This window comes from Arachis stenosperma, chromosome 6 (assembly GCF_014773155.1).
Source record: "Arachis stenosperma cultivar V10309 chromosome 6, arast.V10309.gnm1.PFL2, whole genome shotgun sequence".
Taxonomy (NCBI): Eukaryota; Viridiplantae; Streptophyta; class Magnoliopsida; order Fabales; family Fabaceae; genus Arachis; species Arachis stenosperma.
In genome coordinates this window covers 4,755,533-4,780,628 of record NC_080382.1, presented here as the reverse complement: position 1 = coordinate 4,780,628, position 25,096 = coordinate 4,755,533, and the positions used below count along the sequence as shown (strand labels likewise).

General features: G+C 30.2%; 1 protein-coding gene across 1 annotated transcript; it reads right to left on the bottom strand.

Moving 5' to 3' along the window:
• Positions 1 to 4,241: 4,241 nt before the first annotated feature.
• LOC130933520 (bifunctional 3-dehydroquinate dehydratase/shikimate dehydrogenase, chloroplastic-like) lies at positions 4,242 to 8,097 on the bottom strand. The gene is made up of 11 exons (XM_057863151.1): positions 8,083 to 8,097; positions 7,762 to 7,985; positions 7,559 to 7,664; positions 6,792 to 7,010; positions 6,354 to 6,703; positions 6,205 to 6,268; positions 6,007 to 6,112; positions 5,770 to 5,913; positions 5,464 to 5,612; positions 4,429 to 4,591; positions 4,242 to 4,332 (listed from the first exon to the last, which is right to left on the bottom strand). The coding sequence occupies exons 1-11, from the start codon at positions 8,095 to 8,097 to the stop codon at positions 4,289 to 4,291; spliced, it is 1,584 nt and encodes a 527-aa protein (XP_057719134.1). The 3' UTR covers positions 4,242 to 4,288.
• Between the last annotated feature and the right edge of the window lie 16,999 nt (positions 8,098 to 25,096).

Here is a 25,096-nt window from a genome sequence, read left to right as displayed (position 1 = left end):
CACAATGCTGCTCTTTGAGTCGTTCTAATTTGCTTCTTCCTTTTCTTTTATAACTGAAACAAAACGCGTTGTATTGTACCGTTTCAAGAAAGCTTTATATTTTTGTATTTTTTTGAAGGCTTCAAAAATTTGGAAACTTACAGCAAATCAAATTTGAATGACTCTTAAGTGAGTCGTGTGTATCCTTATGACTATTATTTTTTTTTTTTGGTTACATTAGCATGATAAGATTTGAATATAGAATTTATAAATTATTATAAAAGCATATTGTAAGCATATGTCATGACTCCCACGTCAAGGCTTTATCATGTAGGATATATTTATTCAATGATAAATGCTATGCTATCTAAAAAGTGACATTTATTTATTAAAAAAATTAATATTTAATTTAAAAAATATAAAAAAATAATTTTTTAAAAATTAAAAATTATTATAAAAAATAAGTTAAACAAAATTTAGACAACTCATAAGTATTATAAAATTGTCTTATTCAATACATCAAATTAAATATGGGTTAATAATTAAATTAGTTTTTAAATGATCACCAATTGATTTATTTTTTAAATTGATCTATAAAAAATTAAAGTAATTATATTAGTTCCTAAAATAATATGTAAATTAAATTATTTCTTTCAATCTCTTAATTTAATGATGACATATCATATTAAGCGTCTTGATACATATCATTAATCTATCATATCATTATATTTAATATGATTTAATTAATAGAAAGAACAATTTAATTTGCAACTAATATGACTAATTTCATTATGTAGAGATCAATTTAAAAAATAAATAATTTTAAAGAATCAAATTTAATTATTAATCCAATAAAATTTATATAAAAAAGTTTTATATTTTCTATAAAATATTTTCATTTGTATAATCCTTGAGCAGAAGTTAATCTGCCATTATGATGCATGATTTATTTGACCGGGTAAATAAATTAATATTTTAATTATTTTAATTTTTATTATATAAAATATTTAATATAATATTTTTATTTTAATAAATAATAATATATATATTTTAAATTTATTTCAAGAATACATAATAAAAATAAGATTAGATACATATAATAATATTTAGATGTATTAAAATTAAAATATGTTTAAAAAAAATAAATTTTTTATTAAAATATAATTAAACATAAAACACATGTGTGTCGAACAAATAAATATATTTTATATTATTATTATTATTTGAATTAAACAAATAATTATCATTAATTTGTATTTACTTGTAATAATTATTGTTAGATACATTAGTCAAATAGATTAAACTATACTATATTATTTTAAAGATGAAAATATACATTTTATAAATAAAAAATATAATGTAAATATAAGGAGAAGAATATAAGGAGAAGCCAGCAGGGTAGTCAACGGAAATAGATTTTCTGTGTAATTGCAAGGCAAAGGCAGGCGAGCGCTGCTATGCTTCGTTGTTTACCAGCAAAGATGTGGAAAATAGTTGGCGACTAATATAGGAGAAAATAGGGGTGTACATGGCCCAGTCTCATTCAAAGATTCGGTTTGGTCTCGAATATTTTAGGAACTAGTTTAATGTGATTTTATTAGGTTTAGTATTGGGTAAGAGTCTAAAAAATAGATTCGGTCTTTATTTTGAATCGGATTCGAGCCATTACTTGGGTAATCCGAAATCGGCCTAGTGACTCAGTCATCATACACAATTAATATTTTGTATTATTAGTGATGGATGATGGCTATTCTTATGTGGAATTTAAGTATTGTAAATCTTAATATTTTGTGTTATTAGTTATTATAAGACTATAAGTTAATATTTTATGTTTAAAATGCATAAGATTTTAGACTAATTAATGCATAATATCATGTTATTTGTATTAATTTAAATATTTGGTGTTATTAGACAATATTAGTATTGATTATCGTTATGTTTTAATTTTAGAGAAGAGTTGGTTCTTGTTATATTTTTCTAAGTGAATTTTACCACGTCAAATAATGGTTGGAGTCTTAAAAATTTGGATATTTTCACATGCTAGCTTATAAAAAGATATTAAGGTAGTGTAATGTTGACGGCTCGGTTTTCACCCAGTTTTTACCCGATATAATCGTGGCCCGAAAGTATAATCGGGTTTAGGGTCGGATTCGGATCTCATAAATAGACTCGGTATATATTTCGGGTCGGGTCTGTGTTACATCAAACCCGGTTTCACCCGACCCATGCACACCTCTAGTAAAAAAAATATAAAAATTTAATTTTTAATTATTTAATATTAGTCAATTTTTAAGTTAGATTTATAATTTAAAATTTAAAGTTTTTCTATTATTAATAATCTTATTATGTATCATTATCCATTAAAACACATATTAATTAAATCTTTAAAATAATTAACTAATATTAATCGAATAAAATTGATTCTTTAACGTTATTTTTTTCTTTTTGTGGCGTAGACTTATGAATGTTTATCATGAAACTCCTAGGCTGACCCCCTTCCTTGGGTCTCCTTGGAAATTTGCTTTAATTTGTTCACAGGATACCACGCTATACAAACAAAGTGTCATTATTTATCCTGGAGACCTGGACTAAGAAAAAGAGCACGCAGGTTCTGAAAACCCAATGACTTATTAAATCGATAATAAACTTACAAATTAAAATATTTAATTGAAATTTAATAAAATAATATATTTATGTATATAATATATATTTTTTTAAAAAATAACTTTTATATTTTATTATTTTAAACTAGATAATTACTAAAAATTTAAACTAATTCAATTAATTGATTATTTTTATCTAATTTTTTAATTATTTAACCGATTTGTTTTTAATTAATTTTTTAGTTAAACCGAACTAGTTTAGTAACAAATTTTCGATTAACTTGGTTAAATTAATCGATTCATACGAGTCAATAATAATAAGAATAAAATAGTGTACATAAAGAAAAATTAAGAATTTAGGTTCTTTAAAATGAGAAAATTAATAAAATAATAAGGTGGAGAGTTAATTACAGTTGAATTTTTAATTTTTATGTATACCTCAATATTTTGATAATGTATATTAGAATAAACACAATAAAACTACACAGTCAAGCAATTTTATTAATTAAGTCCCAACTAAATTAAATACGCACACATTTTTTTAACGTAGTCATTGTTTCGTTATCGTCGTCTTCTTCTTTGTCATCGTCTTCTTTGTTTGTTTAATTTCTTCTCCTCATTCTTTTTTATCTGCATTTTCCTTCATTATCATTATTATTGTCCTTGTTTTTTTCATTTTCTTCTTCTTTTATATATATTCAAAAAATTAGAGCACATAAATTTTGATGTACAACACAAAAATTTTGGTATATAGCACAAATTTTTAAAGACTACATGAATATACACAACACAAAAATTTTAGTACATCACACCGAAGATTTGGTGCATAATACAGAAAATTTGATGCACAACACATATTTTTAAAGGATTACATGTTCAAAATATTGATACCCAATCCAAGAAAATACATACAGCACAAAAAATTTTGAAGGATCAGGACCACAATTAACTCATCCAACCAATAAAATATATTCACAGCAAAATTTTATATGCTATTTGTACAAATTTTTGTGCTATGTATAAAATTTTTTATGCTATATTAATAAATTTTACTATATGTAAAAATTTATGTTACGCGAAAAATTTTTTGGTACTGAGTTACTAAGTGTCTATGCTCTCCAATAAATTTTACTATATGTAAAAATTCATGTTACGCGAAAAATTTTTTGGTACTATTGGTACTATGTTACTAAGTGTCTATGCTCTCCAATAAAAAAATTCTGTGCTGAAAAAGCGTAGAGAAAAAGCGATGATGCATGTGCGCCTATTTTTTTTATATTGAACTTGTACCAACTTGGTTGGACTTGACTAGAAAAATACTTGTATGTGTAATATAACCCTTTTAAAAGTATTAAGTGTACGCTAAAATTAGCTACCAAAAGTAGTATATCTGTATATAAATATATATAATTTAACTAATGTGTATTTTGTATTTCAATATGTATTATTGACCGATAATTAATTTTGATAGCAATTTTAGTGTACATCTAATATAGTAGTGGTGGAAGTTTAGTATCCACTATCCATAACTGGACTCCACAGCAATGTTGCAAACTAAAAGGAGCTTAAATAAGTTGAGGATGGTAAAAGAAGTTCTTAAAACACTGTAACATAGCACCCATAACCATTATTCATTCATTTTCCGCCAACAAAGCTAAGCCTTGATTCACTGCTACAAAATGCAAATAGTGCCCACAAATTCCAAATCATGCATGTTTCTCCATAAGTTGTCTAAACAACTCTTCCGGTGCTGAAATTGAGAAAAGAAAAGAAAAATCATGTCAGCTATGTTCTTCAAATTATTTGTTCATCAATGGGAATTTAAATTCATGTTAATTATAATTACCAGGTAAGCCAGTGAAGTTTTTGTACTGTTCAAAGCCTTGGCGGATCAACATCTCTGTCCCATACACAATGGCAGCTCCGGCTTCTTTTGCCTCACGCAAGAGCCTGGTGTCTTTTGGTGTGTAGATTGCATCAAACACCAAACAATAATGCTTCAAAGCATGCTGCATATATGTTTAATCATTGAGTTCCTCAGCAAGCTTGCAGAGTTTGTGATTTTTCTTATTTATTGTTAAAAAAATAAGAGATTGGGAATTAAAAAAAAAAAAAAACCAAGAGTATACAATAGTGATATATTTGTCAAACTAATAACAAACTATTCAGGTTGATAGATAATAGAGTAAATTGACAATTAGATCCTCGAAGATATTGACTTTGGACTAATTTGTTCTTGAAGAAAAAAAAATATCAATTAGGTCCTCCAAGATAACAAACGGTGAACATGTATGTCCTTCTGTCAATAAATAATGCGAAATGAAACTGAATTGTCTATATATTCGTTATTTATAATGGTGCATGTCTCATTACTATCACATGAGTAGGAAAATTATGTAGTTTTGGACTTATCTTTTGAGTTTTCATATATTATTTATCAACTGTTCTCTATTTATCATAAATCCTATTAAAATAAGTGAAGTTTCACTTTAAAAATTGTTATTTACATGACTATCTTTCATAGATAGACATATCAAAATAATTAACAGTACATATAGGTATCACCGTTAGGTTTTAGTTGATGAATTAATAGAAAAACATCATTTGTCCACCGTTTGCTATCTTGAAGGATCAAATTAATACTTTTTTTTTCTTTAAGCACTAATTTATTCGAAGTCGGAATCTTCGGGGACCTAATTGTTACTTTAGATAATATTAAATGATCAGTTTTTGAAAGATTCTTGTAAAGTGAAAGGTTTCGTTAACGGCTAACTACTAAGTATAGTAATGTCGAGTATATCTGATTGTTGTGATAATTCTTAATTCATGAGTTGTATTTGATGATGAATAATAGTTAATACAAATGGGTGAAGGAACAAGCCTTAGGTATTGGAGTTTGATCCATGTTAGGCTTCATTCCGACAGAAGTTGTATTTGCAAGTACCATCCCTTCTTCTGGATGGAAATTTTCCACTTCACACAATGGCAGAGATTTTCCTCCAACTTTGTTAGCCAATTCTTTAGCGCGTTCTGTAATAAATAGACAACAGAAATTGTTTAAAAGTCTCTATACTACTCCCTCAATTTCGAAATAGCTTTTAATTTGAACATAACTTTTCTAAGATGGATGGAATAGTTTTAAGGAAGCATTTATCTGAATATCACTGCAAGATCCATATTGTCATACCAAATGTGCGGTTAGCTACCACAACTCTTGCCCCTTTTTGTGAAGCACCATATGCAAGTGATTTCCCGGCACCACCTGCTCCCAGAACAACAAACAGCTTCCCAGACAAGGGCGATCCGGGTGCCGGTTTTGCACCCTCCAAGGCTGTCATCAAAGAAACAAGAATCTAATAAACCATAATTTGAGAAATATTATTAACCTGAGTTTGCATTAGTTGGGGAATCTCCAATCAAGAACCTCGTAATCCATCCTCAATAGCGGTAACAGCGCCGATGTAATCAGTATTAAAAGCTATTAACTTCCCATCAGGCCTTCTAACAATGTTATTGATAGCTCCTATTTTCTGTAAGAATTGAAAGAACCATTTGTATGATCATGTAAAGTCTAGTAAGAACTATGCTGCACTTGCTTGTTTTAGAGAACATTGATTAGTACCTTAGCAATATGATCAACCTCATCCATGCATTTAAGTGCAGCCTCTTTATGAGGAATTGTGCAACTGCATTGTATAAGTAACCAATTCAACATATCAACTACATGTATAGACATTGAAAAACTTGAACCGAATCAAAGAGAAAGAGAACCTGCATCCAGAGGCAAAGTCAGGGGATGAGTAAGTATTGAAAAACTTTTCAACATCATCCACCAAGAAGTGCATATAAACTGCATTCAGCCCAACTGATTTGAAGGCTGCATTGAACAAAAGCGGACTCTTGCTGTGTCCAACCGGCTTTCCTATAATTCCATACACTTTAGTATCTGGTTTTATAAGCCTGAAATTGTACAATTCTAGCAAATCCTTTACTGTGGTTTGTCCCGGAGCCGAGACAGTATCTGCATCTAGTGCACCATAGGTGAGATAACCACCAAACTTCGGGCTAAGTAATCGCGAAAGCAATCCCCTTTCGCCTAGTGCGATTCCTATGGTTGGGATCTGGCATTTTTTTTCATGGTATATATAATATGGTCAATCAAATTAGTTCCTACTTGCTACACATGGATTGCAATTATGCATGACTTACTTGGGAATGGACAGTGATTTGGAAAATTCGGGCACAATCAGTAATGTCTGATGCAGTGGTCACTATCTTTGCAATGTCGGCTCCGGTGGATTGTATTCTTGCTATGAGATTGGCAATTGCCTCAGAGGATGGAGTGTCATGGAAGTTGTGTGAAGAAACTATGACTTTGAAATTATCAGGCTTCTTTCCATGTATGGAACTGTTGAACTCATGAGCAACCTGTATACAAAGGTTGGAATCATTAACAAATTAAAACTTGCAACAAGTCATAGAATTAGCAACCTATTCAATTATCAAGTTAGGTTGTCTACATTACAAACAGGGTAATGCTAGGGAGACAAAAAAACAGTCAGAACTTGCCTTATTTAGCATTTATTAATTGTCGCAACAATTAATGAATGCTAAATAAGATAAGTTACAGCTGTTTTTTGCTGATTTTCTTTGGTTATCAAACATTTCCGTTACAAAAAGGTGTGACCCTTTCTTGGACCTGCATTAACGCCGGATGCTTGTGTACTAAAGTACCCTTTATTGTCTAAAATTAAAAATCTCATGAATGTCTTATTATTTACTAAATGTTTAATTATTTTGTTGGTCCTTATAGTTTTACTAAATTTATAATTAAGTCTCTATACTTTTTTTTCTTTCAATTAGGTCATTTCTAGTGTAAAAGTCCAATTGAAAAGAAAAAAAATATAGAGACCTATTTAAAAATTTGATGAAACTATAGATACCAAGAAAACCTTATTAAATAAAAAAGTAGGTACCTGAAGTTCAACATCAATGTAATCAGCCCCTAATTCCATTGCTAAGCTAAGAGCATCCTGTCTTCTGTTTTCATCTCCTTCGTATCGACCGCCTTCCCATTTCGGTCTGAAAAATGAGCACAATCACAAAAATTGAAATTCTTATTCAAAGAACATGTAAGGAATCAAATCTTGGATTGTGCAAATTGAGTTTGAGTGTGTACCTATAGGTGACAATAGTGGGCAAAGGACACTGCTTGATGAGGGTTTGGAGATGGAATCTTGGGTTGAAGTTTGTCAAATAATCAAGGCGAATCTCAACAAGATCAGCACCAATTTCCTTGGCTCTTGCCATATCAACCAACATCTCATTAACGGTGGTTCCAAGAACAGGAGTGCAAACAAGTGTAGCACTACTACTACTCTTTTGTAAATTGGATGTGTCAACCTAACATATATGAATATGAAAATACTTTGAACAATGGCATCTAGCTACTAATTAAACATGCAAAATAATGATATTATTGAACGAAAGATAATAGTACCGAGAGGCTTCCCATCTCAGCTTGATGAGTAGTTCTTGCAAGATGGAAGTACAAAGTTGGTGAGTTGAGTTATTTTGATATATTATTTCATCTGCTTAGTTAGCATGCAAAGAAAAGTAGTTGAACCCTCAACTGAAATGCCAGTTGCTTCTTTTGTTTGGAAAATTTATTGTATATAGAAAAGTTTAACTTACTATTTTTAGCATATATTTATTTGGGTGATGAATGATTTTGGTGCTTAAGGTAGATCCTGAAAACTTTTTTCATCTCTACTCTTTTTTTTTTTTTTTTTACATTTAAAACAGTCTCTAAGTTTTAAAATTATCTTTTTTATTTAAATATTAAAATTTAGATAAAGTATTAAATTGGTCCCTTACGTTTGAGTGTAATCTTATTTTGGTCCTTAAGATTTAGAGTGTTCTATTTGAATCCAAAAAAATTTCATTTAAGTTCAATGTAGTCCAATTAAATAATTAATAGAATGTCTTACACGACAGCAGTACAAGAACAAATTCAATAATTTGGATAACAAGTACAAGCTCCAGAGCCATAAAATCAACCGTGGATGTATCAATACATTTATTTATCATTTTTCTTATAATTTAAATGAAATATTTTTCATAAAAGTAAGGAGAATGAGAAATAAATGTATTGATGCATCCACGGTAGATTTTGTGCTTTTAGAACTTGTACTTGCTCTCTAAATTATCGACCTTATTCTTGTACTACTGTCATATAGGACATTCTGTTAATTATTTAACTTTGACCTTACGGTGAAACTACATAAAAGCTAAATGAAATTTTTTAGATTCAAATAGGACATTTTAAGCCTTAAGTGCCAAAATAGAATTACGCCCAAATGACCAATTTAGTACTTTACCCTTAAAATTTTGGACCAAATTACCCATAACAAAAAAAATAAATAATAAAAAATAAAAGAAAGAAAGTGTTTCTGCTCCTGAGAAGGAAGAAGGGAAGAAGAAGAAGGAAAAAAGAACAAGGAGGAAGGAAAGAAGAAGAAGAAGTTATTCACGATTCACTTCTGTCTCAGCTCCATCTCAATATGATTTTGGTCTCTAAAGTAAGGATAATTTTAAAATCAAGTTAAATTTCAGGGACAATTTTGTATAAAAAAAATTTTGGGACGAAAAAAGTTTTTAACCAATACCTTAGAGACCAAAATCGTACTTAGTCTTATTTATTTATATGTTCTTAGAATATATTTAATATGGGTTAATACTAAATTAATAACTAGTAGGTAACATTTATTTTCAGAGTCTGAAATTAAAATTAGGAAATTGAGACTTAATATTATGTTTAGTGGTCAGAGACTAAAATTAAAATTTTAGTCCAAAAACAAAATTTAATCTCTTCAATATCTCCAAAAAAAGGGATATAAACAAAAATTTTAATAATATTTCTTTTAAAAAATATTTTCATTTAATTTTTTAAATCTATTCCCTCAATCTTTCTATTTATCTTAAACCTAAATATAATATTAAAATATAATTTAATTCAGTATATTTTATACTAAATATAATACAAAAATTTAATTTAATTTTTATCTTTTTATCTCTTTTTTAGTTTCAACCTCTCTTTCAAACGCAACCATAATATCTTCATTGATTCGTAATGCCATAGACCCATAATCAACCGAGATTCATAGATGAATTAATTAATGTAACCCATTTTGTTTGCTGAGTTTAAAAATGTAAAAAGAAAAAATAAGTAAAAATTAAAAGGGGAGCAAAGTAAAGAAAAAGTTGAGTTTGATTTACCAGCAGCGGAAGTTCAAGAAAACATATGGTAGACTCAGAACTAGTTTGTTTCGTTGACAAGCTCGTGTGTCATGTCCTAACCTAGAAATGCTAAGCAGCAATTGCCAAATTAAACAAGATTTGATTATTCATGATCACATAGCATATTACTCTATCTTTTCGTCAACAACACATTATTAATCCTAGTCTTAACTATGTAGTAATATTAGATCAATTTAGGTTAACCAAATAATTAATTTATTTATCCGCTTAAGTAAATATTACGAGTTCGAATTCTATTAAAAATAAAAAAAAAAACAATTAAAACATTCATTTTTCCTTTTTATATTATTATTATTATTATTATTATTATTATTATTATTATTATTATTATTATTAGAATAATATTTCATTGAGAATAAAATTTATTATTTTTTATCAATATTTGCCAATTTTATATTTTTAATGCTAAACTTAAGATTTTAAATCATAAATTCTAATAATATAAAAATAAAGTGTTGACTAGTATAGATAAATTATTATTATAGGGTCACAAAAGGATGAATTATTAAAGTTTGGGTCTTTTTTTTTTTTTCGGTCAAGTATTTCGTTGGTCTAGAAAATATGAATAATTAACTTCAACAAAACTCTCTTTCTTAAATATGAATAATTGACTTCAACAAAACTCTCCTTCTCTCTAGGGCTGATAATATTAATTCTATTTGTGAGTATTCAATTTGATTCACATATCGAATTGAAATTTGAGCAGGATTAGAATAAATTCTACCAGAACAACCCGCATTCCTAATATATATATATATATATATATATATATATATATAGTGAAGTAGATGGGAATTAAACCCATGTACTCTCCTTTTTAAAATTTTGTAGAACTAGTAAACCAATCACCTTAACTAATATTATAAACATTTATTTTTTCATAAATTCTATTTAAAATAAACTAATATATAAAACAAATTGATTTTATTACGGATAGAATAAGATACAATTTGGTGGAGAACTTTAGAGTGTAGATAGGATTAGAGTTAAGAGATTTTTAACAATAAAATTAAATTTTATGAAGATTTTTAACTCAGGTATAAAATTAGGATTGAGCACAAACCTTATCCTATTATATCCATTGTCGGCCTTATTTTTCTCATTTTTATGGTCAACATTATTTCGTTGCTTTGGTTCGAGGTCAACCTTCTTTTAGTCCAGTATTTTCTATTTTTATAGTATACCTTGCCTTTTCTCCCAATCCTAGATAGCTACCACACAACACATTGACACACCCACCATACATTACAGCAACAACTAGGATATTTTTTCGATCGATTGCAGCCGGTAGGACTCGAACATAAGACCCCTAAGTAGGAAGGAAGAGATTATGCCATTTAAATTATAGCTCGTTGGCCTATTTATTCACTTTTAATTGGGGGCTAGAATTGTATAAGAGCTCTTTTTGGGGTTAGCCTGCATGTTTGAAGAATTATTGTTGAACAATTTAAAGCACTCAAAAAGGTTGTATAGTTTTCCTGAATAAAAAAAGTTGTATAATTTTTCTCTTTTATTATCAGAGTAAGTTTAATTTGAATTTGACCGAGTATATATATTGAATATAAATAAAATCTCTTTATATATAAATGCTAACTAGTAGTAGTCTCGATGCTTAACAAGTGGATGCTGCCTATGATCGACACTTGGCATCACAAAGTTGTACTTTTTTTAGTATATATAAAATCCCTTTATATATAAAAGTCTGTATGTATAAAAGCTATCCCTATCAGAATAATATGTTTTAAAAAGTGGAGCTACATGCCAAAAAGATACACAGACTTCACATCCAGTCATATTCTTTTCTCACTAAAAGTTTTCATGTGCTTCCTTTTCAAAGTTTCTCCAGCAAAACCTTGGACCCAATAGGAGAAATATATGATTTCTTTGCTGATGTGAATGCGAAGAAGTAAGCATGGAACTTTAAGGTATATGTTGTTAGAAAATGGGAAGTCCTTAGCAAGTTTGGCCAGAAAGAGATTTTCTCGATCGAAATGGTGCTTCAAGATAGCAAGGTATGCTAACTAACTGAGATAGGTTTTCTTTTATTAGTTATTCTTTATCACTACATCTGGAACATTGACAACAAATACTGTATTTATATGTTACTTGAAAAAATCGCAGGGGACAAGGATGCACGCCTCAGTCCCTATGCCCATTTTTAAGAAATGGAGTCGTGACATAACTGAGTTTTAGATGTATACCATGAGCAACTTTATTATTCGACATGGAAAGAACAAGAAGACAAGTCACTTTTAAGTGGATCTTGGTTTTTACCCATAGGACCATTGTGAATCATGTCCAAAACCCAAGTTTTTCTCTGGTCGCATGGCACCTTAATTCCATTGCAGAGAGCTCTTGACAGTTGAGAAAGTCGAAGAATCTGAACTATTTGGTGAGAAGTTTCTTTTCTTTCAAAGCAAATTTATACTTGCTCATTCATTGTAAAAGTACTAACAAGTGGTATGTCCATGTTGGAATGTTACGTAGATTTAATAGTCGAAGTTGTTGGGAAGGAAGATCTAAGGGATTTGATTACTAGCAAAAGGATGAAGACTAAAGGTTTGGTGGTAATCCTGCAAAACTTAGAGTATGTTATGAAATAAATTTATTTTATTTTTACATTTTGACTATTTAGATTTTATGGAGAGTAGTATACCATGTGTTGGTGTTCATCAAAATGTCAGAAACAACCGTATCAACTGTATTTTGTTTGGTGATATGGTAGATCTCATTCTCCCTCATGTTGAAGATGGGAGATTAAAGCCATTGATTATGGTGTTTCAATATTTTAAAGCACATAGGTGAAATGGTAAGGGTTAATAAAATTGAGAAGCTAACAATTTATCCTAACATAATATGTACTTTACAAGTTATAATATGCAAATTATAACTAACCTCGATGTTGTGAAATAGGTACTACGTCGATGCAGAGTCATTTTTATGTATCAAAGTTGCCTTTTGACATTGAAATTAAAGTTGCTGGGTTTAGAAGCATGTACTCTTATACATAACATGTGTTTTTTATTATCTACAGTCATGCATGTTAAAGTTATGCGACATGGTTTAATAATTTTGATTAAATTGATATCGTGGATTTTTGTAGGATGTTATGTGGTACAACATCCAGTTTTACTAGGATAAGTCAAGTATCTTTGCAGGGCCGATGGTTGGGTGTTGAGGATTTGAACCAGGGATCTGCAGTTGCAAAGATCATCGTAGAAGTTTTGAACTCTTTTGAGATTACCCTCTCCAAGTCTCATTAAACTTAGCTGTTCATTAACATGGAGTGTTACTTGTTGATATAGACAAATAGTCGTGTTAATAATTTGCTATGGTATGGAAAGCTGTTATAGTTAAAGAAACAACATATACAGTGTACTATAAACTATAAAATGCATAGACACAATGTGTTGATATAAACATATAATATATATAAAATTGTTATTTTAGCAAGTGGAAGAAACTATTCTAATATGACGTTCTCCATGTCCCATTAAAACTAATTGTTTATAACATGGTGTGTTATCTATTGATATAGATAAATAGTGATGTTAATGAATTGCTCATGGTATGATAAGATGTGTTAGTTAAGGGAACAAAATATATACAATGTACTATAGCTTTTAAAGTGCATAGACAAAATGTGTTGATAAAAAATGCACACGTAGTCAATTGTTTAATTAAATGGTAAGAAACTATAAAAGCAACCATTCAGAAGGAACCATTACAAGGAATAAGTTCAAATACTGCTGCAATATCGCTAGGTATAGTTTTTAGTAGAACTAATTTCTACTTTATTTAAGTGCTGCCCATATTATTATTAGCCATGATTATCATTGTCAGAAAATGTATAAGTTTATTGTAAATAGTTTTACTAAGTAAAGTTTAAAAACATTAGCTACAATTGACTCAATAAAAGGAAAGACCTTATATTTAGTTTTTTGTATAATCTAAAATACTAATTCTTAGAAAATATTTTCATTCGTAAATAAACATGACCGAACAAGTAGATTTTTTGTTAGTAAATATTACGGTTATGTAAATGGATCGTATCTAGATTCATTTTTCCAATGGGTGCCAATTGTCAGGAAGGTCCTGTATAGATTGCTGCTACTATAGTATCCATAAATGCAAATAAGAGTGATTGGTATTACAAGTCATATAGGAGGTGCCCAAAGAAAGTTGACACTTCTATTGAAAAAAGATATGAATGTACCAAGTATAGACACACATGGATGTGTCGTCATTAGGTACGTGAAATAAAAACCTATGAACTTTGATAAATGCTAACAAATTTTTCATTTCATTTTTTTCAATGCTTCATGTTATCACTAATGCAACCAATTTCTTTTTCATGCAATAATAAGTACAAACTTGAGGTGATGGTATATGATGGAATATGGAGCATGACTTTGTTATTGTGGGACAAGAAAACAACACAATTGGCTAGAAATACTGCTAAAAAAATTATGGATGATGAGATAACTTCACAAATGATTAAATTATGTATAATTACCTTTAATTTCTCATGTTTGTGAGATAAAACTTATTAAATTGTACTTTATGTAAAGGTTGTTGATGAAAAATACTCCCACCCTCGATAATATCGTGGATAAAATGGCGCTATTCAAGATAAATGTTAGAGCGGCAAACATCAAGCAATACGATTAAAATTATACGGTTAGTTAGGTATGTAATGATGAGGAGCTTGTGGAGAAGAACATGCCCAAGGAAATGCAGACCAATTCATCTACAAACATCACACTATGGTCTCTTTTTCCACGTTAAATATTGTATTAGAATTTTACATGTACGTTATGAGTTATCAAGCATAGTATGTAAACAGAGATATGTGACTTGGGTAGAAAAATGGCTGTAGAAACTCGGTGGATATGTCAGGCCATGTTGTCAACCTTAAAACTGATATTGATCCTCATTTTAGCATGGTAAGAAATTAAGAATATATGTAAACTTTTTCATTTCAATAGTCGTCCATAAATCAATGTTGTATTGTGAATAGTTGACTAATGAGGGTCACTTATGTGTAGGATGACCTTGAAGATAACGTGTCAAGTGGCTAGTGTAAAATCCCGGCTAAAAATGCTTTCAGTGGGATAAACAATGCTGCGAAAAGCTTGCCCTAGAATGAAGAAGAAAGTCAATTTTCCACTAATCGTTTCAGTAGGAGAGCTAGGAAAAAATAGAAGATTCAGTTAATTGATGAGGAAAATTAACTAGCGAGTATAATGGTGTGCAAGATTTATCCAGGACTGTATTGGTAACTACTCTAACGATAATTACTTGAATTAAGTAGTAGTAGTAGTATGTGGGTTATTTTATGAAAATTTACTTGAACTATGTCGTAGTACTATGTGGCATATGCTAACCATTTTTTATTTGAAGTTATCAACATTAAATTTTTTCCCTATCTATAATCTAAAGATTTATTTAACTTTCTGGGTTAATATGTGGCAACAAAGATAACAACGAAAAAAGAAGGTATATTTTACAAGGAAGTCATTTTTTTGTTACTGAATAAAGGAAAATATCACAATAAATGATAATCTCTATTAGATCAATCATGCTAAAAACGCCTGCTAAATAATACATATTTCTTTACAAAAGCTAAAAACGTGAAAAAAGTGAAAAGGAAATATACGTTGCAAACAATGTATGGCGCAATTATATTTTCTTACAATTTGCAAGTAAATAATTTTACTACACCAGATAGTAAGAAATAGGTCTTTACAATTAGGTGGGCATCAATAACTAGAAAAACTCCATGGTAAACCTTCCAATTGTATATGACTAAATTGAAGTTAAACAAATAAAAAGTATTGACAATACCAATTGTAGTAATAGTAAGACAAAACATGACTTAGGTTTTTGAGTGTTAAAAGCAAATACGAAGGAAAAAAAGTTATACAAAATCTTGATAAAAGTAGGGTCTTCTTCTTAGATGGACAGATGTCAGTATAATAAGTTTTACTAGATGTGACAGATCTATATGGATGATATCCAAAAAAATCTTGAAGAAAAACTCACGAATCATTGCGTAAAAGATGAAGAAAAAATCAAATTAAAGAACCAACTATTTTGGAAAGTAGATTTTATTAGGACAAAAAAAAGACTCATAATATCATGAATAAATGGTGAAATTTTTAATATTCAAGCATATCTATGATAAATTAGTATATTACAATGTCAAAGCAATAATATAAGTGTAGTAAAAAATAGTATACATGATCAGTATCCGTGAATAGTGTGTATTAAATTACAGGACGCATGAATGCCTTTTTTGCTTTTCTAAATATTGACAAATGCATGGTCTTGGAATGATATTTATTAATATAGATTGGTAAAAAGAATACATAGACATATCAAGTTGCAATGAGAAATTAAGAAGTTTACAATAGGGGTGTAAGTTACCGAACCGGACCGAAAATTATCGCACAACCAAACCGAATTTTACAACAACCGATTGAAAAACTGAAAAAACTGGTTTTTTTTTCGAACTAAACCGATCGGTTCAGTTTGGTTTTCGGTTGCCTTTGCTAAAACTGAACCGAACCGAAGAGTGAGGGTTCAGTGGAGTGTATTTTTACTAAGTTGCCCTTTAACCTAGGTATAAAAGAGCAACTCAGCCACATAACCTAGCTTTCTTCTTCTCATTTTACGCCGCAAACCCTAAACTCAGTCTGCCAGTCACCCACACTTCTCTCCCCCATTCTTCGAAGGTTCCGCCTCCAACCTCCATGCTTGAGAGAAGGAGAGGCTGAGGGAGACACAAAACTTGCTAGTCGTCGCTCGAAGCCTCGAAGTCGTTCATTCATTGCTGTCACAGGGTTCCCGTCGCAACAAAGCCAAAGCTGAGCAGCACTCCAATGTCCAACCAGTCCGTCGCGGAGCAAGACTCCAGTGGCCGAGCCGCCGAGCAACCAGTCCCTCTCCTGCAAAAACCCAAAATGCAACAGAACAATGTCTTCGTCGGATGTTAGATTTTGTGCTTGGTTATATTTTTTTTACAGTAATTAACTAATTAATGTATATATTGTCAACAAAATCCTAGTTTGTAATATTTTTAGTGATATTGGTACTTGATTTAGTGGGATTTTTAGTGATATTTGTACTGTTATGTGAGTTTCTAATTGTATGTTGAGAAACAAAGGTTTTGGTGCAAGGTGTTGAAGGTGCAAGGTGTTGAAGTTGTTATCCAATGCAAGGTGTTGAAGTTGTTTCAACAATAATGCTTGTTATCCAATGCTTTTGATCCTTTTTTTTTCAAACAATTGAATAATGCATACACATATGCAGTTATGCACAAAAATAGTATTAAAACATAGAAGTTATTTTAACTTCAATTAATTAAGCTCATCCATTAAATCATGTACTGCACTTTATTGTGTTATTGATATTAAATGTCATTGCTATTCTTTCTTATTGTTGAGTGCATTCTTATGCGTTTAAGTCATCAATTCATTATTGTTGCTCAATAGTGGAAGATTTTAGTGTGGGCAACTTTGTAAGCAACAGTGTTGCTGTGCTGCATTATAACACAATATACATATATGAATGATCACAGAGAGAAATGAAGAGAGAATCAAAATTGTCCACTAACAATGGTTGATTTTGAAATTTTATAGTGTAATGTGCTTGTATCCATGCTTTAAAGGATTAATATACTAGCTATTGGTTTATTTTATATACAGGTTGTCTGTACCTTTTTTCATAGTAGTCTAGTTTCATCTTTGTTTATTAATGAACATGCTTACTTTGAAAAAAAAAACACTATGCATATACTCTTATAACAAATATCATTTTGACTTCAGTATTGTTATCAACCAAATTTATTTTCTTTGTTAATATATAATTAATTGTTGATTGGCTGCTTATGAGCTGTTGTGGTTTTGTTGCTGGAAACAAAACTGTTGGTGCTGTTCATGAGTTAAAAATGCTACTTTTTCATTGTTCTGTTTATATGTATGCAGCCAACAAGCAATGAGGTGCCCAATGAGTCTGGTGAAGATGAGAATGAGTCTGGTGTGGATTCAGATTAAACATGGTGGCTGTTTGATTTTTATTTGTTTTAAAGTGAATGTTTCGGTTTAAACTGTGTTTATTTTTGTTGTTTTGCTAGACATTTTTAATTGTCTTTGTTTTATGTTTAATTAAGTTAAATTTGTATTGGATTTGGATGTAATATACTCTTGTTATTCTAGTTTATTGAAGGTTTTAAACTTTATTTTATGGTATTTTAAATTCTGATAATTAGGTGGAAAAAAACTGAAAAAATTGATCGAACCAAACTGCTGTTGGTTCGGTTTGGTTTGGTTCGGTTGTTCAAACAGCAGCCAACCGAATGGTTGGCCTCTTTGTAGAACCGATCAGGTCGGTTGGGTTGGTTTTCGGCCCAAAATCGAATCGAACCTAGCTAATTACACCCCTAGTTTACAATGCAGCCAGCGTGTTTTATTATGCAGAGGTGCGGGAGTAGCATATTTTAAGCCCACATATCAATAACTTATGGCAATGAAAATATTTTTTTAAAGAATAAATAAATAATATAATATTTATTGAGAATCGCAATCTTGATAGCTATGAGGTTGATATACATATGATGAAATTCCTATGAATCTAATGAATCTAATACACCACCTAACTCCACTTCCTTTTCTTCCACCTAATGATTCTAATGCTCCTCATTCTCTTCAGATCAAAGTCATGCACAAACAAAGGAAACGAATAGAGAAAAGAACAAAACGAAGCTAAAGAGGAAGGAAGGAGCTATCCGCAGCAAGAAGATAGGCGCACCACCTCTCATCACTCTGAATCTTCGAAGCATCCTTGTTGGGTGAGAACCAGCAACTTTCCTTTTTCTTCTTCAAATTCAAAGAAAGAAATCTTGTTCTTCCCCTTATTCCACCTCTGCCATTCTAATTTCAATTCTTGCTAGAATAGTGGTAACCATAAGCAAGAACTCTTCTTTTGCTCAAGCTGAGGTCGGCCGTTTGTCCTTGGAAGAGAGGCTGAAGCTTCAATTCCATGTGGCTAGGGTTTTGATTCAGGAAAGAAGCAGAATATAATTTTTAACTTCAAAAGAGGTAAGGGTTAAGATTGTAGATTAGCTATGGGTGATTGTTAGATGTAATCTTGATTGATGATGATAAGCTAACATGATGTTGCTGAAAATTATGTTAATTGGTTGAATTATTGTTGTTGGATGTAATGAAGATTTTTAATGTTGTGAAAGTGTGATCGTGTTATGTTTATTGTGTAAATTCTTGATGTATATGGAACTGAGGCTCTTGGGTAGACTTATGGCATAATTCATATAGATATGGTAATGGGTAATGAAGATTATTTATTGGTATGAGTTAGAAACTTAGAGGATCAAATTTGGTTATGGAAAAATTAGGGAATCTTGTTGCAGAAATTCTGAAACAGATTGGACAGCAACTTAAAATAAATTCTGGGAGCAATCTGGCCAGTTTTTACAAGCAAAATTAATTTTTTAATAAACTTCAAGAGGTCAAGATTTCCCCATAAAAATTTCAAGGAATTTGGCCAATTGGTTTGAAAGATGTGAATTTTTGAACTTTAGTGGTTGCTGTAGAATTTCCTGGGTTTGCAGTATCAACTTCCAGCCAAACCATGAATTGACGCTCAAGGTTGGGACACCTATAATGTTATCCGTAACATTGACTACTCAGCTGAGTTATGCAATGACACTCGCTTAGTCATAACTAAACTTGGTAAACACATAATAGAAGCAAGGAGCCTAACAGGAGCAAATAGTAGCCAAAAGGTTTTCATCCCAAGAATGACTTTAACTCCATCTGATCATAGGATACCTTTCAAGTTTTAACGTAGACAATTTTTTATAATGGTATCATATACGATGGCCATTAATAAGTCAAGGCCAATCGTTGTCTAAAGTTGGGCTGATCCTAAAAAAATTAGTCTTTACACATGGTCAGTTATATGTTACAGTATTCAGAGTTATAAATAAAAAAATGGTATATAAAAAAGGGTTAAAAATATTGATATGCCACGATAAGGATAACAACATAGAAACCAACAACGTGGTATATAAAAAAGTGTTTAGGGATGTTGGTTAGAAAACTAAACAAACACTAGGCCAAAAAATTCTGTATGGCAACTTATTCTAGCATGAATGATTATACGCACTACAAGTGTTTTTAATTAAATAAAAAGATCACCAAATATCGTGAAAAAATACATTTCTCTCACGTATGAATAATGTACGCAATAGTCTCGCTTGACAACACATGGGAAAAGAAAATGGAAAACAGATTTTTTGGCACTACTAAAAACCTAAATATTGCAAAAGTATATAAAAGTTTAAAAAAAAACACCAGATGATAATTTAGGGGATGCATTCTTTCGATTTCCTCATTAACACTAGCGGCAAAATATATGTTGATAATAGAGTGTATCACTCGAACTAATAGCATAATTAGTTTATACTTTAAAAAGTATACTTTGTTGAAAGAGACAAAATATTATAGTAGTAGTTAACATATCGATTTTTTTGTTGGATGCAAACCATGCTTTGGTAGAATATTAAAGTATTTGAAATTTTTTCCTGCTACTTCTCCCCTCAATAATGCTAATGAATTATGTCGTTATATGTCTTCATTGAATCAGCTCCTCATGTCAATAACACATGTAGTTTTAGAATTATTTTCATCGAAGAAAATACGCAACATTACTAGCTAGAACTAATCACAACAAAAAATAAAGATTGGCATATAAAGTGTATATGTTCCTTATAGAGATAATATATATTAGTCAAAATTATTAGTTATAAAATAATTTCACACCATATACAGTGTTTGCTACAAATCTTTCATTTTTATGTTTAAAATATCGAAGTAGATCCTATATCAGAGAATTGTAAATCTTTTATTTATAGACAAAGGTTTCAGTGGGTACAAGAGAAACAAAATAGCAAAACATTCCGTCTTGACAGCGAAAAAAATGGAAGGAAAGTTATTTTCTACAAAATAGCATTTTGATGTAGACTTATTGTATTTCTATACATATTATTATCATAATCCACTAAGGATAGAGCATGCATGTTATTAACATAAACAGGTAAGCTAGCAGTCAAATAATTAGAAAAACTATATTCTTTTATGATAAAAAAAAGGAAGACGACATAACTTTATTGCACAACATTATTATCTTTTTCTATCAAAAACTCATTAAAAAAGCACAGATAAGAAATTTACTATTGATCACTATCTCTGTATATTTTATTTGCATTAAGAAATTATGTAAGAAAAATGATATCTACAATCATGTAAGAAATTATGACTTCAGTAGCAACTATATTCTAGAGCAAAAATGTTAAATTCATGATGCAAAAGTTTCTTCTATATTGAAGAGAATTGTTAGCTTATGTAGTAGTACTATACCGCATGATGTTTAGAACAGAAAATAGGAGTTAAATTAGGCATTAAATTCACGTGAATTTTTAGTAGACATATCTCAGCCCTAACTTGACAGGAATCAAATGAATAAAGAAACCTGAACATAGCCAACCAAGGTATCATAAGTACTATAGCATAGCTTAATTATTCACTTACGCTGCCCATTGAATCCTATGGTAGCAAATGCAGACAATATAGGAGTGTTAGGATCAATAGCAGGATAAAGTACTAAACCGACAATAACAACGAAGACCATCATATACGATCCACAACATAGAAACAGGGAACCACCAATATCCAATGGCAAATCGCAATGAGGATTTTTTTACCTATTGATCAAACTAACACAAAAGTAAGTAGCTAGAAGAAGCTCCTCAATTGTGTATGTATACAGCACATAAATGGCATTTTCAAACCTGAATAAACAATCTGCACTACATCATCATTTATACTACCTTTTAGGTAGTGTTGGCTACTAAATCAAAACCTTTATAAGAAAAAAAATTGTTGCAGAACCAGCAAGCATCCCAGCTACCCCGAACAAAAAGTACCTATTACAGAAAGAGCAACGAAGAAGTAATCAGTAACTATAAGATACCAAAATGCAAGTCGAAGACCAAAATAAGGATTTAAAGTACCCTGTCGGAAGTTCATATCCAGCCCATCCAGATTTGAATCCAAGGTAACCACTGGCTAAAATTACAAACATCAAATGACATATATTCACTGATGTGATTATACTTTGTACCATTGCAATCTGCATATATCATAAATTTATGTTGTTCAACTCATTTAATTTTTTATTAAAAATAATAACATAGTTGAATCTATATATTTTCTTAACATATCCTAAGTGGCTAACTCATCATTAGCATGATTTAATGATTCGTCGCTTATTTTCTCATATTCTCAGCTGTTTAGGAGAAAAAAACGGATTAACCAAGTCATCACGGTACAAATTATTTGTTTTTTCCTTTGTATAGTTCATAAACTTATATATGCATGTTAGTACTACATATTAGGGTTTCTAATTTAATGGCAATTAATCCTAATTATATATATATATATATATATATATATATATATATATCATAGTATTGAGATTCCATCATAGGAGTAGTCTTATAGGTACTGGAGATAGAAATATATATAATCTTAGCCAACATCCAATGCTTCAAGGGTATAACCCAAGCACAATTTTATCCGATAGGTACACATGTATAATCTAGACCGTAATTATATATATAGCTTGGTTAGTTGACTTAGTACCCTTATCTCTCTTTTACCTATGTTAAGTACTTATGTTAAAGCTATATTTATTAGTAAGTATTTGAAGTAAAAATATAAAGACAATGCGTTTGGTTTCTATTTTTATTTTTTGTTTTTTTTTTCAATGTTCTCAAGAAAAAAAGATAACAATAACATTTTATTTTCTGTTTTTATCTATTTTTCCATTTTTCTTTATAAATGTCTAAAAAAATCTAAAAAATAAAAATAAAAAATAAACATGTAAACCAAATACACTCATATCATGAATTTTTTTCTTTCACAAAATTCTAAAAATTGAAAATATGAAAATAAAATTAAAAACACAAACTAAATGCACATATTTCTATTTATAAGAAAAATTTCTAATAGAAATATACCTCTTTAATACCAAAACAAAGGAGTGCAGTGATAATACAATGTAAATGTTAGCAAAACCACACAAAAATATTTTTCTTCTAAATTAACTTGATCTGAATGAAAATATAATAAAATGTTTAGTAGTTACATTAATAAAAGGATGTATTACCTCTGAAATTCTTCATTTTTTGGATTTTTGATGATCCTTCTCATGAAGTATACTCTAGAATGGTCAAACGTGATTAGAATAATTAATAGCATTGCACAGTAGTATCCATCATTGATATAATTTAGCCTTTATACAAATTCATCCCATTAGATGTAGCTGTCAATAACACGTGTAGAGAATTACGTATTTTACACAGGGTGCAATAGCATGCACAATATTAATAGTGAGATTTACCTAGAAGTAAAACACATTGGGAGCACTGAGCACATTCATGCATAGTATAGGTAGGATTTGAAGAAACATATTGCGTTATAAAAATGACAACATTCACTCCATGTTATAAGTATTGTTACGAAAAGACTAACTAGGCAAAATACACAGATGAAAATGTACAAACAAAATAACTTACTGGACAATTTCATGATAAATTCTTATGTTGAAACAAATTTGCTAATTGATTGGTATGATGATGATATGATCCAAATATATTTATTTTCAATAAATAAACAATTTTCAAACCTAATAACAATTTATTACTATTAAGGATGTTGTACAACCATAGTCATTATATCAGGCCAACTAAAATAAAAAAAATTAGAATACAATAACACATGTATTTAGAAGAACAAAGGCTATTGGTTTTTTTTTCTTGAAATGGCAAACCCTGGCATCAAATATTCAAGACATATATCCAGCAAAAACAAATTTCACATATTCATGCACGCCTATTACCCATAAAGAATACACATACAACACACTAAAGTGGAACAATTAAGTTATCAACGGCAAAGAAAGAAATTACAATTACACTCTTACAAAGACTTCGTGAATAGTAAATAAAATGACAGCAAACACCTGTTAATAAATAGACACGAAAAATAGCGTCAAAGGAAAGGAACTATCTACACTTTCTCAAATAGCAGATCCTGTTGTAGCACTTCTAATGGTAGCCATGATCAAGGACTGTCAACACAGTCGCACAATCTAATCCAGCAATCAACCCCAACCAGAAATAAGTAAGATGATCCACACCTAACATCATTGTAAATTATAGAAAAAGTTCTTATTTTATTAATAACTATGAAATCCAAAATGATACTGCTACAGCTACACAAGATTATTCTGTAAGAACCATAGAATTGGATGTTTCTTACCTAAAACAATACAGATCCAGATACACAAACGTTTTTAGTCCACAAGATTGTTGCCGACAGACAAATTATGATTGACATGTCCGACAAATCGTCATTCTTCCTCTGGCGAAGCTTCTTTGCCAACAAATGAGAATGACCTTCATGTTCAATAGCCAAACCAAAAATTCAGCAAACCCTCAACAAAACCAGTTGGATGGATCTTATAATGCGGCAGCTACCATCAATAAAAGAAAACATACCAAGGGTGGTCGGGAGAGCAAGAATCATATGGCCAATTTGTGGGGGGATAACTCATGTTTGTGTAGTGCTACGAGTGGATCGAAGAATTATGGCGTTTTATAGGGGAAGACAATGACCAAGTGGGAAGGTCTTGGGATAACACGGTGGGTGATGACATTTCCCTTAGCCTGCGACATGGGCTCATATAAATGTTTAGATTTATCTAGACGCTTTATCGGTGGCTGGGGTAGGTGGGAAAGTCACGAGGCATAAATGCGAAGCTCCTCTCCGGTAAATAAAATCAATATATTGGTAGTTCTTCAAACATTATATTATTGCATAGTAATATAATCTTAAAAAAAGAATCTTGATAAAGAAAGAACAGTAACAATATTTGATTGGACTTGATTAAGTATTTTAGTTGACAGTAGAATTTTTTTCATTATAGAATAGATTAGCTTGTGTATATTTACAAATAACGTACGCAAAATCTATCAATTAATTCGAAGAGTAACTATTTGGGATGATGGAATTCGAATGGTGTACATGCCAAAGCTAATTACGCTATAA

Excerpts from the sequence above, each read along its gene's own strand:
- LOC130933520 (XM_057863151.1), bottom strand. Across the intron at positions 7,665-7,761 it reads CCCACTATTGTCACCTATAG|ACCGAAATGGGAAGGCGGTC; the intron begins GTACACACTCAA and ends CTCATTTTTCAG. Across the intron at positions 5,613-5,769 it reads GGTAGCTAACCGCACATTTG|AACGCGCTAAAGAATTGGCT; the intron begins GTATGACAATAT and ends TATTTATTACAG.